Source organism: Hemitrygon akajei, chromosome 19 (genome assembly GCF_048418815.1).
Source record: "Hemitrygon akajei chromosome 19, sHemAka1.3, whole genome shotgun sequence".
NCBI classification, from domain to species: domain Eukaryota; kingdom Metazoa; phylum Chordata; class Chondrichthyes; order Myliobatiformes; family Dasyatidae; genus Hemitrygon; species Hemitrygon akajei.
In genome coordinates this window covers 14,703,739-14,720,802 of record NC_133142.1, presented here as the reverse complement: position 1 = coordinate 14,720,802, position 17,064 = coordinate 14,703,739, and the positions used below count along the sequence as shown (strand labels likewise).

The window sequence follows — 17,064 nt, the reverse complement described above, 5'->3', positions numbered from 1 at the left end:
TTCACGACCCATGCTGGTGAGAATAAACCTGATTCTGATTCCGAACATGCAAAAAGATGCACAGTCAAAAAAGAAAACAGGAAAAATGTAAGCATCTTCAAAAGCTTCAAATGTTTTGGGGACAGAGGGGACTTAAGGGTCAGGTTAGTGTTTGGCGACAGGGCGTGGGGCAGTTAGAGGTCAGGCCGGAGTCCAGTCCTCTGTCCCATGTTTGAAGGCCAGTCTTGGACATCCGTGGACAGATGTTGGGCCGGCAAGTGCGGTGGACGAAGACCAGCGAGAACGAGGGCTGCTGGCCCGGCAGATCGGTGAGTCCCACCGGGTCTGGAGGGTCAGGGATTGGAGGTCTGTGCGGGAAGGAGCACACAGGGGTCAGTGGCCCCCTAGGTGTGCAAATGGTCAACTCCAGAGGCTGGGGCTGGAGAATGGGGTCCCATCATCAGCGGGTCCAGAATTCAAGACCTAGAGTTCAGGGTCTCATCATTAGCGAGTCCTCGGGTCAACAACAAAGATAGAAGCCTGAAGGTGGACTGAAACTCCAGAAGTCGAGGCCTACTGGCCAAATCTTGTGGGGGGGGGGGGGTGGAGGAGAGAGAAAGGAGAAGAGAGGGCGAGTGAGAGAGTGAGAGAGAGAGATAGAGAGATGGATGGATAGAGAAATGAAAAGGGCTTAATTTGTTATTGTTGTTTTGTTACTGTAGTTATAGTTTGTGTTGTCCTGATGAACATTGTGGGCAACTGGCACTGATGTGTGTGGCAAAACCTACGGTCTGTCCCAAGTACATCCTTAAGTTGTGCTGACAAAGCTAAGTGAAGTTAAAACTTCTAGCATCTGCTCTTTATCTACCTCTGTGAAGTGTATAAATATTGTGGAAATTAAATCCTCCAGTGGGAGAATCTAGAACTGTTTGAAAACAGTCACCATTTCAGGGACACGAGGCAAAGTCTTCTCTCCAGGAGCGGAGTGAGTTGTTGAAGCTTTCTTTCTCAAAGTCTTCCAATGTTTTTATGGCACATTCTTTGAAAGCAATGGGTTGAGAGACTCCTTGGAGAAGAATCAAGGGGGCCCACTCATGCTTCTAACTCATACATTTGTCATGTTGTTCACCAAGGGAAAGAAGGTTTAGTCCTTGAATTCAAACATGTGCAAAACCAAAATACCTAGGTGTGTGTGAACATACAGGTACAGAAATGCTAGACCAGCAGCAGCTTTACTGACATTTCAACAGAAATGTTACCAATCTATGGCTTGCAGAGCTGTTACTAAGACATAGTATAAGAAAGGGAGCTGATTCCCAAAAGTCTTGCACTGCCCTCTATGATGAATGACAGAGATCAAATTGTACCAGTCTCAGAAACCTGAGGAAGCTGCAAAGCAGCCTCCAAAGTAAGTTATCCCTCAAAGATTCAATTAAAACCAGATGTGCTTTAGGCAGTAGTAAGTCAGCACAGATTATTGTACAGTTCTAACTTGCAAGCAACAAAATCTCTTCCAGAAGATGAATTTTGTTTATTCACAAACCCAAAGCCTAACATTAGAGACAAGCTAAATCAAACTACACCTAGCCTGTAGTTCACAGTCTGCCACTGAATCATTTGCACTTTCTCAATACCTCAATTTCTCTCCAGCCCAAGACTCACATCAAGTCTCTCTCTCGTAGCTATTCTCCATCCCCTCCTATGAACATTTGCAAGTTTAATACGACCCTGTGGCCTCTGCCCTGCATCTGCACTTCTTCACCTTCTTATACCTCATTCTGCTACTGTCTCTCCCTCAACGACTCCACAGACTGATACACAAGTTTATTATCATGGACATACATGTCGTGGGCTTGTTGCAGCAGCAGCATGATACATACATGGATTCCCAGAACCAGAGAGACACAAATGGATGTCTACCAATACAAATCATTGAGGCCCATCGTAGCATAGCCACTCAGGGATGCATTCAATATACTCTGAGTCATGAAGAGATACAGTATTAGAAGTGGGTGCTTCAGTTCACTAAGTCCAGGCTGATGATCAACCATCCATTTATATATATATAGCTGTACCGTGGAGAGCATTCTGACAGGCTGCATCACTGTCTGGTATGGAGGGGCTACTGCACAGGACCGAAAGAAGCTGCAGAAGGTTGTAAATCTAGTCAGCTCTATCTTGGGTACTAGCCTACAAAGTACCCAGGACATCTTCAGGAAGCGGTGTCTCAGAAAGGCAGTGTCCATTATTAACGACCTCCAGCACCCAGGGCATGCCCTTTTCTCACTGTTACCATCAGGTAGGAGGTACAGAAGCCTGAAGGCACACACTCAGCGATTCAGGAACAGCTTCTTCCCCTCTGCCATCCGATTCCTAAATGGATATTGAATCCTTGGACACAACTTCACTTTTTAAAAAATATAATCTATTCAATATATGTAATTGATTTACTTGTTTATTTATTATTATATGTTAATTTATTTATTATTATTATTATTTTTGTTTTCTCTGCTAGATTATGTATTGCATTGAACTGCAGTTACTAAGTTAACAAATTTCACGTAACATGCCAGTGACACTAAACCTGATTCTAATTATAGAAATCCTACATTTACCTAATTTTTTTCTATTTTTCTCATTTTTATCAACTCTCCCTTTATTCTCTAGCCCACCCACACACCAGAGCAGGGTTTCTCAACTTGAGGTCCACAGACCCCTTGTTTAATGGTATTGGTCCATGGCATAAAGTGGGTTGGAAAACCCCGCACTAGAGGCGAATTTACAGTGGCTAATTAACATGTCAACCTGTATGCCCTTGGGAAGGAAGCAGAATATCCAGGTGAAATCCACGTGGCCACAGGGAGAATGTGCAAGCCCCATAATGACAGCTCATGAGGTCAGCATTGAAGGAGGGTCCGTAGTACTGTGAGGCAATGGCTCCATTAGCTGTATGACTGCTGTCCAAAATACAACCCCTTTCAGTCAATGCAACACACTAATAAGTACTTTATCTTTTCCCGAGAGGAAGATGATTCACAGGAGCCAACATAGTTTAATCAACACACATCCTGAAGTTGAACCAAATCCCAGTGCTAACCAATATTGCGACATCAGATGCGGTACCAGTGTTTCACTGTGCCAGTTAATATAATTTAACCTCATGGGCTCAGCCTTTACACAATGCCGTCACAAGTTCCACAAAATACAATGAAGGTCAAAGAACACAATGGCCCCGTTCAACTTTCACCTTCGCAAAAGCCGAAGTAAAGGCTATGTGTTAATAAATTTGCATTTCAGAATACAAAATTTGGAGAACACCTAGAAACAAAAAGAAAGACAGCTACTTACAGGAATATTCAAACCGAAACATGTTGCTTTTAGTTCTAAATTCTGGGATTTACCAAACTGAGTAATAAAAGTTCCACTTTGTTGTAGTTTGAAAGAGTACATCATGAACATGACAGCCAAAACAATTACCTCAGCAGCCTGGGTCTCCTGATGTAAAAGAGTCAGTCCAGTCAGATCTTCCAGGAAAGAATGAGAAGAGTTGAAAACATTAGCTAGGAACTGAAAGCCTTCTTTTTCAAAATGGTCAAGGACCTGCAAACAGGCAAAAGGACATCATGGTTTGAATAAGTAGCAAGTGCACAAAAATGGAGTATATATATTAAAATATTTGCATGGTAATCTCACAAGTGATGTCATAAGAAACTATAACTTGCTCCAAAATGCACCTACAACTAACAATTGGAACCTCCTACTTCTGGGTTTTTCTTGCCTGGTAACAAATAACAATGTCTGAAGCTTCAAGCAGAATGAACTCTCAAACACATACAACCTGGTCAATACATGGTTATTGAATAATCATGACATTAAATATGTAGCATTATTACATAAAACATTCTGTGATAGATATCTACTTTCAGATAATTTCTCTGATGTTTTGTACGCAAAATATATAGTGAGAAATATAAAACGGAGGCACAAATCCTAGTCTCTTTCTGCATTTTAATTATTTACTTTAATTTAATCTCTCTGGACTTTAACAGGTATGGTCAGAAACCTGAACAGGTCAGGGCTGGACCTACTCCACACTCACAAATGACGTTTATCTATACCACAGAATTCTGTTCATCCTAGAAAACTAACATTGGTACCCGAATCACAAACAAGAGAAAATTTGCAGATGCTGGAAATCCAAACACACACACGCACACACAAAATTCTGGAGGGAATCAGCAGGCTAGGCAGCAGCTATGGAAAAGAGTGAGCAGTCGATGTTTTGGGCCAAGACCCTTCATTAGGAGCAAGGAGTCCTGAGGAAGGGTTTTAGCCCGTAATGTCTACTGATGACTTTTTTCTGTAGATGTTGGTTGGCTACTTAATGTCTGCCAGAATGCAGTAGATCCTATACATTGTTGTCAGAATCCTGGGTCCACCTTGCTACGCCTTGACTCAGTACCCAACAAAGCCCTTGCACTGATCTGCTTGCTTTCCTAAGTAGGCAGAGAATTTGAAACACTGACTCTGCTCTCTGCATATTCCAACTTCCTGACACTTTATCGATCCACAAACTGAACATGTTTAGCTCTCACTGGTAATACTCAAGACTGCTAACAATATTGACTGATGGTCGTCAGATTTCTAAAGAATACTTCAGGAAGGTGGGCTGTTTCTCTAAAAGAAATATGTTTGCTGATCCATTGACCAAAATGGATAAAATGCAACATGGCTACACAGTGGAAAAAGGCATAATTTTTTAAAGAGTAACACATTATTTTATCACTGTATATCAGAGTGCTACTTTGTAATATGGGATTAATATCCATTGCCTTAACTCAAGTAATAGTCATAGAGCAATAGACCACTATAGCACAGAAATAGGATGAGTGGGGTATACATACATGCACATCTCTCTTAAACGTTGAGATCGAACTCACATCAGCTCCTTTTACTGGCAGCTCACTCCACACCCTGTCTCATGTAGGTTTCATATCAGGCTTATTTTTCTTTGTCCCTCAGTATCGACAACATTTCTACTCTAGCTCTGCAAGGCCATTATGGGACCCAGAGTCACTGCCACAGGTGGGGGAGGGCTGTGGTTTTGGATACGGGCATGCTTTGTTTAAACTCAGAGTTCTCAACACCACCCAGAATGCTCCCTCTCCGTTTTGAGTGATCACAAGCTGGGAAATTTCTACGTGTTGATGGGATGACACATGCTTAAGAATGTCTTTTCTTTTGTCTGCCTGATAATCACTTGCTGTGGTTGAGCTTGGACGAGAGCTTGTGTTCTTGTGCTGTGTGTGCAAATGACATCATCTCCTCATTGGATCCGAACAATTAGAGCCTCTCAGCCCAGAATGATGGCTTGAGAAAGGAAGATGTTGCTCATTCACTTATGCTGCTTATGGATTTGCAGGGGAGAGCATTGGCCTGAGGTGCCTGCTCTGGGTAGGAGTGTATAGGAGGGCAGAGATCTGTTTTCCATCAGACAATGACCTCCGCGCCAGATTTTAGGTCTTGATTTTTAAACCTGCTTTTTGTGGATGAAGCCTGGCAGCTAACCTCTGTCATACAGACCTTCTACCCTGTGTGGCCACATACAGTCTTGTGGCCACCAATCTCTCTCTCTCACATGCGCGCGCGCGCACACGCACACGCACACGCACACGCACACACACACACTCGCCTGAAACTCACTCAACTTTGGGGTTTTGATGTCTCTGTCATTCATTGTTTTTTTTTTCTGTTTCATGGATGTCTGTGAAGAGTAACAATTTCAGGTGGTATACCGTATAGATTCTCTGATATTAAGTTAAACCATTGAACTATAATGTGAAATAAATGCCAATAAAACAGTAACAAAAAACTAGCAAGTGCCTCGACTGCTGCACAGTATTCCACTCAGTGCCACTTTCAGCTTCTGTACCTCCAGAAATAAACCTGAACCGAAAATTGATTTGATTGCTACACAGAACCACTATGGCCAACTTGAAAAATGAGAATTAATAACCTCCCTCACTCAAAATGAAGCTGAACTATTAACATTAAATATACGCAGTCAAGTCATGGTCTATCAATAAACCAGGTAAGCAACGGTGATCATATAACAGAAAATCTGCATTGTTTCATAAATGGAAGGATAAGCTCTTTTACACTGTTCATCCACTCAATGTCCTAAAGGCAGTGACTCACATCTGGTTCTTGTTCCAGGGACACCAGCACCTAGATAGCCTTTCATCCTAATTGTTATAGCCGATATGCAGACCCCCATTGTTGAGATTCATAATTGTGACCACTTTCAACCCCCACCTTTACAAGCTAATTTTCATGGGCAATTTTCCTGATTAGATATTAAAGGTTCAAAGGTTCATTTATCATCAAAGTATGTGTGCAGTATACATCTCTGAGATTTGTCTTCTCCAGGTAGCCACAAAACAAAAAAAAACCATGGAAGTAATTCAAAGAAAAACACCAAGCCCCTCCTCGTCACACAAAAAAACACACTAAGGAAATGACAAGAACTTCAAACCCCAACTGCACCCCACACAATAAAAAGTGACAAATCACACCAAATTGGACCAAGAATAACTACATGATCAACCCCCACACTCGAAAAAATCAGCAACAAGAATATCAACCCTCAAACCCTCCCGCACAAAAAAAACCTAATTTACCTACAAGAATACAGTATTCAACTATAAGAACATAATGATAGAATGGCATTTAAATACAAATGATACATGTCACAGATTCAATATAGATATATAATTAGCAAGATAGATGTGGCCTTATTGACTTCAATCAAATTTGTCAGTGAATAAAATCAGCATTAGATTATGCAAATAGATCTAATTCCATACACTTATCTTCACTTTGATCGATCAGGTGTGTTTTTTAAATGGGCTTAACTCTGCGATCTCAAATTTAAGGATCAAAATTAATACTCTGGACAGAACCACTTTCTGAAATTGCACATAACATAAATAATGTGGACTTAGCAATTCTGAGGCATGGGCTGTGCCTCATTTTGACATTTATCCCAACACACATTACAAAACTTAGATAGACTCGGTTTCTGGAATTTTCTCAACTTGGCATTGTGTGCCATGCCAATTTATAATAGTTACCAGATAGTTCTGTGCCTCTAATAGAATTGCAAATCTAATGACACTTGCTCAAGTCCAGATCTGGTGAACTTCTATTGAATTGCTCCAAAGGCTTGGAAGCTAAATGCTCTGCTTAGTAGAAAACAGATTTATAGTTGAAGTCAGATATGGCGATTTTAGTACGATGGTTTTGAGATGATAGCAGAGAGAGGTGCTACGAATTGTAGTCAATAAGCACAAGTTCTGAATGTGGACAGGTTACTAAGCCCAGCATAACCTGTCTGAAATGCAGGAATCTCTCGAGCCTGTGACCTATAGCTCAGCTATGAGGCTTGCAGCTGACTATCCAAAAGGCCTACAGCAGTTTGAAGATGCGGACAGCACAGCAGTTACCCTATCCGCATTTGGCTTCTCCAGTGTAGAGGAGCTACCAGTGTTTGGGTTGTTAAGAAGGCATATGGCGTGTTGGCCTCCATTAGTCAGGGGAGGTAATGCTGCAGTTGTATAAAACCATGGTTAGACCACACTTGGAATATTGTGTAAGCACTGATAGCCTCACTATAGAAAACTTTAGAGAGGGTGCAGAGAATGATCAGGACACTGCCTGGATTAGATGCAGCGAGGTTGAGCGAGCTGGGGCTCATCTGTTTGGAGCGAAATATGGTGAGAGGTACTTGATAGAGGTGTATACAAGGTATGGACTGAGTGAACAGCCAGCACCTTTCTCCCAGGGTGGAAATGGCTAATATGAGGGGGCATAATCTTAAGGTGATTGGAGGAAAGTATAGGGGGTATGTCAGGGGTTTTTATACAGAACATGACAGATAGAGGCACGTACATTAGGGACGTTTGACAAACTCTTAGATAGACACTTGGATGAAAGAAAAATAGATGGCTGTGTAGGAGGGAAGGATTAGATTGAAATTAGAAGAGGGTGGAGCATCAGCACATCATCATGGACTGAAGGGCCTGTACTGAGCTGTACTGTGTTCTGTGCGCCCTGACATTACCAAGCTAAAAACTTTACACAGCAGTCTAAGCCAGTTAGGACATTAACTTGTTTTGGTTATTTTGTAGGTCTAACAGGTAATTCAATAAAGTCTATGATTTGATTCCCTCATCCTGTGATAAACTGATTTCTGTTTGGAGGGTGAATGGGGAGAGTTTGAAGTTCTGTGACATTGTTATAAATGGGTTCGATGCTTTCATTGCATTCTTGGTTGCCAATACTTCTGTTGACTCCGCTTGATGAAAATGTCTGTGAGCAGTGGCGTTCCACAAGGGTCAGTGCTGGAATCTCAATAAATGACTTGGATGTAAATGTAGGTGAGCAGATTAGCAAGTTTGCAGGTGACACAAAAGCTGGTGGAGGTCCAAATAGTGAGGATGGTTGTCAAAAGATCCAGCAAGATATAGACCTATTGGAAATGTGGTCAGAGAAATGGCATATGGAGATAAAACACAAAAAAAAAATCTGCAGATGTTGGAAATCCAAAGCAACACACACAAAGTGCTGGAGGAACTCAGCAGGCCAGGCTGCATCTATGGAAATAAATAAACAGTCCACAGTTCCGGCTGAGAACCTTCTTGAGGACTGAGAAGGAAGGGGAAGATGCCAGAACAAAAAGATGGGGGAAGGAGAAGAAGGTTAGCTAGGTGGTGATAGGTGAAGCAGGTTGGGTAGAAAAGGCTAAGGACGGAGACGAAGGAATCTGATAGGAGAATAGAGTGGACCATCAGAGAAAAGGAAGGAGGATGGGATCCGGGGTTAATGATACGCAGGTGAGAAGAGGTAAGAGGCCAGGCCAGAGTGGGGAACAGATTAATCTAGACGAGTCTGAGATGTTACACTTTGGGAGGTCAAACACAAGACTAAAGTATACATTAAGTGGCAGAACTCTCAAGAGCAATGATGAACGGAGGGATCTTGGAGTACAAGTCCATGGCTGCTTGAAGGTGGCAACACAAACAGACAGAGTGGTAACAGTGGTGTACAGCGTACTTGACTTTGTCAGTTGGGGTGTTGAGTATAAATGTCAGGAAGTCATGATACATCTGTATAAAACTTTGGATTGGCCAAGTTTGGAGCATTGTGCGCAGTTCTCATCGTGACACAAAGGGGAGGATATGAAAGCTTTTTTGAGGGTGCTCAGAAAAGGTTCACCAGGATGTTGCCTGGAATAAAGAGTATTGACTCTTAAGTTTTTGCTCTCAGGTTCATTCATTCATTATGTGCTGTGGCGTGGGTGATCATGGTCTCGACCAGGATTGTTCTTGGCAAATTTTTCTAGAGAATTGGTTTGCCATTGCCTTCATCTGGGCAGAAGTTTATTATTATCAGATGTATCAGGGTGCAGTGAAAAACTTTGTTTTATGTGTCACCCAGAGATAATTTCATTATGACTGAATAGCACAAGGGAAAACAATAACAGAATGCAGAATAAAGTGTTATAGTTATAGAGGCATATGACTTCTACCCCTCCCTCTTGGTCAGCACAAACAGGACTTGGCCTTTGTTTTATCATTAGCATTCATATCCTTCTCTGCTTCCTATAGCACATCGGTTTTTGGCACGTTTCCCGTTCTACCCCAGCGCAGATATCAAGACCATTAACTCTGCTGTTTTGTCTCCTCAGATGATAGCCCGCCTGTTGAATATCTCTAACATTTCCTGGCTTTTAATTTTGGGGTTCCAACACCTGCTTCCGGACTGTAAATTCAGCTTTGGATATTTTCCATAAGCTTGGAAAAGAAAGCACTTACCACTGACGAGCATGCTGTGCACTTATCAAACGCCAGACTTGCTGGAAGGACATTGTCAAACCTTGACAAAAAGCCACGGATCTGGAAGAGAGGGGCGATATCGTTAGGTGCTGTGGTAAAGATTGGCTGGCTGGTGTTACTTATCTCTGTTGCCAACGGCACGTCTGTCAGAGAGATTCACAAGGCCAGGGTGGGTATTTTGCCTCATTTGTATCACACACCCTCTTCTCCTTGGTCTCCACATCCTTTAATATTCCTTCTTCTAAAATAAAGTATTTAATTCTTTAAATTATTATTACAAAAATGGCACCTGCCACAACTGGTAGCCCTCTTGTTGTTGAGTCAGAAGACACTAAGTTCCAGTCACATTCAGGTACTGAAGTATTGTCAGAGATTCCACCTTTCAAATAAGACCTTAGACAGGCCTGTCTACACTCTAGGATAATGCTAAATATCCCATCGTACTATTTCGAAGAGATGGAAAACATAATTTGCCCTTGTTACAATTTACCTCTGACTTAACATGACTAAAACAGATTACCTGATCACTAGCCCTTGCTTGTGAAGACACATTTGTTTTGCTCCAAGAGCAATCACTTTTCGAGAAATCTTCATTTATAAGATTTTAAGACCATAAGATACAGAGAAGAATTAGGCCCATCGAGTCTGCTTCGCTATTTCATCATGGCTGATCCATCTTCCCTCTCAGCCTCAATTTCCTGCCTTCTCCCGTATCCCTTCATGCCCTGACTAATCAAGAATCCATCAAACTCTGCCTCAAATATACCCAATGATTTGGCCTCCACAGCCACCTGTGGCAAAAAATTCAACAGATTTCTCTGGCTAAAGAAATTCCTCCTCATCTCCATCCTAAAATGATGCCTCTCTATTCTAAGGCTGTGCCCTCTGGTCTTAGACTTCCCCACTGTAGGAAACGCCCCCTCCATATCCACTCTGTCAAGGCCTTTCAACATTAAGTTCCTATGAGGTCTCACCCCTCACTCTTCTGAATTCCAGTGAGTAGAGACCCAGGGCTCTTCATATGACAAGCCCCTCAATCCCAGAGTCATTTTTGTGAACTTCCTTTGAACCCTCTCCAATGTCAGCACATCCTTTCTTAGATAAGGGGACCGAAACCACTCTCAAAACTCCTAGTGAGGCCTCCACGGTACTTTTTAAATTCTCAACATTACATCCTTGCTTTTATATTCTAATCCTCTCGATACAAATGCTAACATCACATTTGCCTTCCTCACCACTGCCCCAACCTGCAAATTTAGGGAGTCCTGCATGAGGACTCTATGCAAGGAAACATATAAATGCAATTTATTTTTAATATTTACCTAATCAGTGAAAGCGGGATAATTTTGCTCAACGTTGTTTTCACAATCTTATGAATAAACTCTCAATTCTCCTTCAAACTGTAACTTTAATAGTCAGGGTGTTGTAAGCACAGAAGCAGGCCCTTTGGCCTCCTTTCTCCTGGCCACATGGTTACGCAATGTAAGCCCATTCGCTTGCATTAATTCCATATCTCTGTTCATTTGACGAGATGCCTTTTAAAGGTGGTCACCTGTCTGGTCTCTGCACTTCCCCCTGACAGCTCAAACCACGTAACAATCATTGCCATGGTAGTGCAGCGGCTAGCATGACGCTATTACAGCTAGGGCCGGAGGTCAGAGTTCAATTCTGGTGCTATCTGTAGGAAGTCTCTGTACGTCCTCTCTGTGGAATGTGTGAGATTGGCCCGGGTGCTCTGGTTTCCTCCCACAGTCTAAAAAGGTAGCGGTTAATTGCACATTGTAAATTGGCTCTTGATTAGGTTAGGGTTAATCGGAGTTGTCAGAGGTTGCTGGGTCATTGTGGTTCAAAGGGCCTACTCCGCACTACACCACTAAATAAATAGAGTACTCTTTATGTGAAGAATCTACAGATTCTTATACATCAACTTCCTTGCACATTCAATCTACCTCAGAATCCTCACTTTAGACACCTCTACCAAAGGGAAGCTGCCTCTAGCTATCTACATCCCTCATGATGTCAAGAATCTAAAATTGTACATCTTCTACAGCATTTATCATCTTCTAATACTGCACTCCAGACTACACACGTACTAGTTTTAGCCTCATTACCATGCTGTGCAGGTGTATCACATTTTTGCTTTAATATTCTCTTCAGATACAAAACCCTGAATCCTATAAATAAATCTGCCTCACTAGCTTCAATAAGTGTTTCAAGTTAATTAATCCACCTTCTTATGCTCCAACATGCTGCACTCTTAGTGGCAGCAAACACATTTGCTTGATTGTGGCACCACCTAGAGTTAAGAGTTTTCTACTCCATCAGAGGTGCTAAGTCCCAATTTATTCTTTGAAACATTTTCCACATTTACAGTGTTTAAACACTTAACTGAATGAGAGGTAAAGATTCTCTGCTACAATGGCAAAATACCTCTGGCGCTGAGGGAATTTAAAATGACCTAAAATCATCAATAAATATTCATCAAATATAAAGAGAGTAGGAAAGACTATTATTTAAGAATATCAGTAGGAAAGTATAGATTTATTTTATCTGCAAATTAGTTGTTTTTTCATGGATTTTTGGATCTATTCACATGGATCAAAGAGCTTCAATCCAGTGCCAAAATGGTCTGAATCACTACAGCAGAACAGTGGGAGCTGGGTAGATGTCTATAATTATATTATTTATAAGACGTACGCCCTAGGTTGTAGCAGGTTGCAGAGTTTGATTGACAGAAGCCAGCCCATTCATCGTAGTTCTTGGCTGAGATAATTTACTGCTTGGAGAAAGAAATTAAACAAATAGTTCATTACATAAAGCTTCTTTTAAAAGACCACACTACACATCTGTTTTTTCTCCCCCTTTGTTAAAATCTCTATATAATGCTTCTTGCTATTGCATTCATATGCTAAGTATAGGATTATTCCAAGCATAAATTAGTTGATTGGCAAGCAGTGTGCCAGGAATACATGCCAATTATATCACAGGGCCACATGCCTCAGTGAAGTCCCTCTGGACACAAATTGCATTTTCAATAATCTTTCCTCATCCCTGGCATCCCTTCCATATCCCCTCTGTGGCTTTGACATCTTTCCGGAAGCAAGGTTCCCAGAAGCGGGATGGAAAAAAAAGAATTGTTGAATTAAATGCAACCTTAGATAAATAAATCAAACACAAAGGGAGGAGGAAAGGAACCCCAAAAAATGGGTGCTAATATCTTCCATGGAATATTAAACCGTTTGAACAAATAATCAAAAATACTTCAGAATCTAAAACTATCTGCACAAACACAAATTGAAAACGTGGAATGATTTAATTTATTACTCGCCCATCAGTTTAACATTTGATGTGGGAATGTGACTGGAATTTATCTTTGGATGGAGTGACTGACAGTTGAATACGTACAAGCTGAACGACGAGTCAGCAAGCACTTTGTGGAAAGCAAAGCATGCCCGTCTATTCTGATTTTTTTGAACTTTAGTGCAGAATTAACAAAGTGCAAAGTCTATGGGTGCTGCCTCATGGATTTCAAGAAGAAATCTGATAAAGTTCAGACAAGAATGATACAATAATGAAAGGACATCGGAGCGCCAATGCTGGAATTTGTTGGGAAGGGGGCGTCTCTAAGAAAGGAAAACACCCTGTTCGCAAGTGGAAAAATGGGATGTGACATTCGCTTGGGAAACTGAATCAGCAATCAAATTTTCATCACCTATTTCAAGGTTTAGCACTGTGGATCCAAGTTGCCACGCGATACTAAGTTATGAGGAAAAGTCACCTGGGTAGATGGAAACAGAAAACAAAATAAGGGTCAAAACAGATTCGATGAACAGGCTGAACATTGGCAGATCATGCTCAGTCTAGGAGACCACAAGGTCATCCCTTTAATCTGAGAAAGGACAGATGGTAACACTTTCCTCGTGATGAATGATGAGCGGCTACAATGGAGGGCACAGAGTTCAGTGCCCACGCACGTTGATGGAATGTTGGACTTTATCCCAGGTGGATGTGATAGAAATGGAAGGATGTGATGTTTCTGTTCTCCTCAACCTTGATAAAAACCTTTCAGGGCAGTTTAGGTTAGATGTGGGCACTGAAATTTAGTCCACACTTGGAATTTCCTCTGGAGAGTGAGATTCAGAACAAGGGGACACAATTATACATGTCTGTGGGTACAATTGAGAGCCACCTTTCTTAAAACCCTTGGAAAATACCCACGTCAAAATGCTTTTGTTACTGCACCCACTGAATATTTAAAGTTTTATATTTTCAAGAACAATTTTCGCAGATTTTTAATGAAAGTAGCATTAGAATTATGATCAAGACCAATAGATTATCATGCAGAGCAGCCATGACCTAACTGAGGGGCAGAATAGGTTCAAAGGACTATTCTGCTTCCTAAGCAAGTTCAGGTCATTGTGTTTAGCACTGGGATTGAAATCACAGAACGTTATTGGATGAACGTTTTCTGATTATTCCCCTAAAAAAATTAAGGCACCTCGAAAGTAAGTCCCAGGAAATTTCCAAAAGTCCAACTGAGTTTCAAGTTAGCAAGAAACACCTGTTCCTGATACACTACAACAGAGAGCTGGGCCTGTGAGATTACTCACCTGATGAGGGACAAGCCCAAGAGATGTTGGAGGTTCATTCAGTCGGTCGTCACTGCTGCTAGCTACCGCATACCCACTGAAAATTCAAAAAGAGCTGGCAAGTGGTACTAGTAAGAGAATTCACCTTAAATCTGGTTTGTTACAACAAATGCAGGATTTAAAAAAAACATATAAATCTATATATTTCTCAAAAAAAAAACTCCACCATCACATTTTTGGAGTAAATGCCTTCTCATTCTCACTTTAACCTTGCCCTCCATATAAATTCCCCAACTATCTGACTTACCATTTCTCCTAACATCACTACTCCATACTCCCATCATCACAATCATTAATCATTGCAGCTACTAATTCGCTCAATCAATCCTTGCTTCCAACTTTTGACTCACTAATTCCCTTTAAAATAATAATGCTCTCTCATATAATGAATGCATTCCCAACTCAGCCCTGATCACCACTCCTTCAATTCTTTAACCTTTAAAACTTGAATTTGTTTAAGCTATCCACTGCCAAATATGGCAGGACCTTGTTAAGTATTTGCAAATTACTCCAGAGTCCTGGTCTCATCGGCCAAAACTATTCACTAGTTTTACCCCAGAATGTAAAAACAACCTTGGCTTGCTTTTTACCTTGCAAACCTCTTTAAAACCCTCTCCCCTATCTCTTTCCCTTTCGCTTCTAAGGTACGGGCTTCTCTGGCACTTATACCCTAAAAAGCTCCCTCCCCAAACTCAATTCATTCTGTCCCATCACACCTCATGTTTCCTCCAGCTCATCTTGTTCTCTTCTCCATAACTCAATTTTTAATCCAACTGTTGACAAATCAATTGCATTTTTAGCCCTCAGATTAATTAATCTTTGTTGTTCTCCTCCTTAAAGTTCATTGCTAGCTTCCTCTCTCTTCAAACATCAGCCATCTTTGAAATTGCTCCAAACCCCAGCTTCCCATTCCTCTCCTTATTTCTTGACCATTAGAAAGTATCCATGTCCAATATTCTCAGAACTCGACATCTGAATTCCTCCAATTAGGCTTTCTCTCCTGTTAGTGTCGCAACAGCCCACAATATGCTCTAATTGAATGTAACTATTTCTTATCCTTGTCTTCAAATTTCTCTATGTCTCCATGTAGTCTTACCTTTGTAACCACCTCCCATTTATAGCCTACGTATTTGGTCTTCTCCAATTCAAGCCTCTTAAATCATTCACTAAATTTTATTTATTGTTAATTATGTCACTGTTCAGGTCTTCAGTGCTAGAATTCCTTCTTTAAACCTTTCTGCACGTTTACTTACTCTTTTAAGACACTGGAGGCCATCTTTTCAATCAAGCTTTTGAACATATAATCGAATGTTTTTTGTATAGGTTATGATGAAGCTTATGCAGCATCTTGTGCTGTTTTGTCCATTGAATGCTTGATAAAAATATAAGTAATTGTGCAAAAGCTAAAGACAGGAGTTAGTAGAAAATATTGGAAGTCCCAAGTAAGGTAGATAGCATCTTTGGTGAGAAGACAGGGCTGTCTTTTCATGTGGAATAATTTTCAGCAGAAAAGTGAAAAAGGGAAAAGGAGGAAAAAACAAAGGTAGATGAGACCAAATGTACAAAGAACAATGGTGAAAAGTGAAAGGTTGTTTTATATGATAAAACTGACAGCAGCAGTTACAAAATTACAAAAGGAACTGTATGACTCCTTTCAACTAGGCTCATTGCAGACTTCTAGATTCAACATTCACTGCAAAACATTTGGTGTTTCTGGCATTTTCTATTTACATTATAGGCTGTTAGCAACCGTTTTCCTAACCCATCATCATCATTAACTGATGTAAGCGGTGATGGTCTTTCAATGACCATGATTGTTCTCGGCAAATTTTTCTACAGAAGTGGTTTACAATTAGTGTTGCCTTCTTCTGGCCAGTGTCTTTACAAAACAGGAAATCTCAACCATTATCAATACTCTTCAGAGATTGTCTGCCTGGCATCAGTGGTTGCATAACCAGGACTTGTGAAATGCGCAACCAGGACTTGTGATGGGCACTAACTGCTTATACGACCATCCATCTCTGCTCCTGTGGCTTCATGTGGCTCTGATCGGTGGCGAGGCTAAACAGATGCTCCACTACCTGCAGGCTAGCAGAAGGAAGGAGCGCCTTACATTTCCTTTGGTAGAGAGTGCCACCACCCTGCCCCCTGAGTGAAGACAGTGAATACTGAATGAATAATGAATATTGCAGTATCTGTTTTTTCTTTCCACAGATGCTGCCCGGCCTGCTGGTCATTTTTTGCACTGTCCATCTTAATTCCAATTCTGAGCTATTGTGAACTTTTTGTTACAGCTTGAAGCTGCAGTACTGATCAAGCTTTGGAACCAGTTTTAAAAAAAAGATATCAATGCTACAGGTTTTGACAATTTTGGGTATCACTGGATACAAGGAATTACAGCTATGAATAATAACATGAGAAGCTGGTGCTTTATTCTGTTAGATGGAAGATTGAGGGGTGACCTGACAACTTGGAGAATATGGAATCTATGATGAGGTGAATTTGTGATGAACTATGCCAAATCACTACTGCAATCAACC

General features: G+C 41.1%; 1 protein-coding gene across 1 annotated transcript in view; it reads right to left on the bottom strand.

Annotated features, from left to right (window-relative positions):
- The window catches only part of atg7 (ATG7 autophagy related 7 homolog (S. cerevisiae)), a 178,819-nt gene that overhangs the window by 78,491 nt on the left and 83,264 nt on the right, over positions 1-17,064 (bottom strand). The window contains exons 13-15 of the mRNA XM_073072952.1: positions 14,486-14,561; positions 9,855-9,935; positions 3,457-3,579 (exon numbers count right to left, since the gene is read on the bottom strand). Of these exons, the coding sequence (XP_072929053.1) occupies positions 3,457-3,579; positions 9,855-9,935; positions 14,486-14,561 (280 nt within the window). The remainder of the gene's footprint in view (positions 1-3,456; positions 3,580-9,854; positions 9,936-14,485; positions 14,562-17,064) is intronic.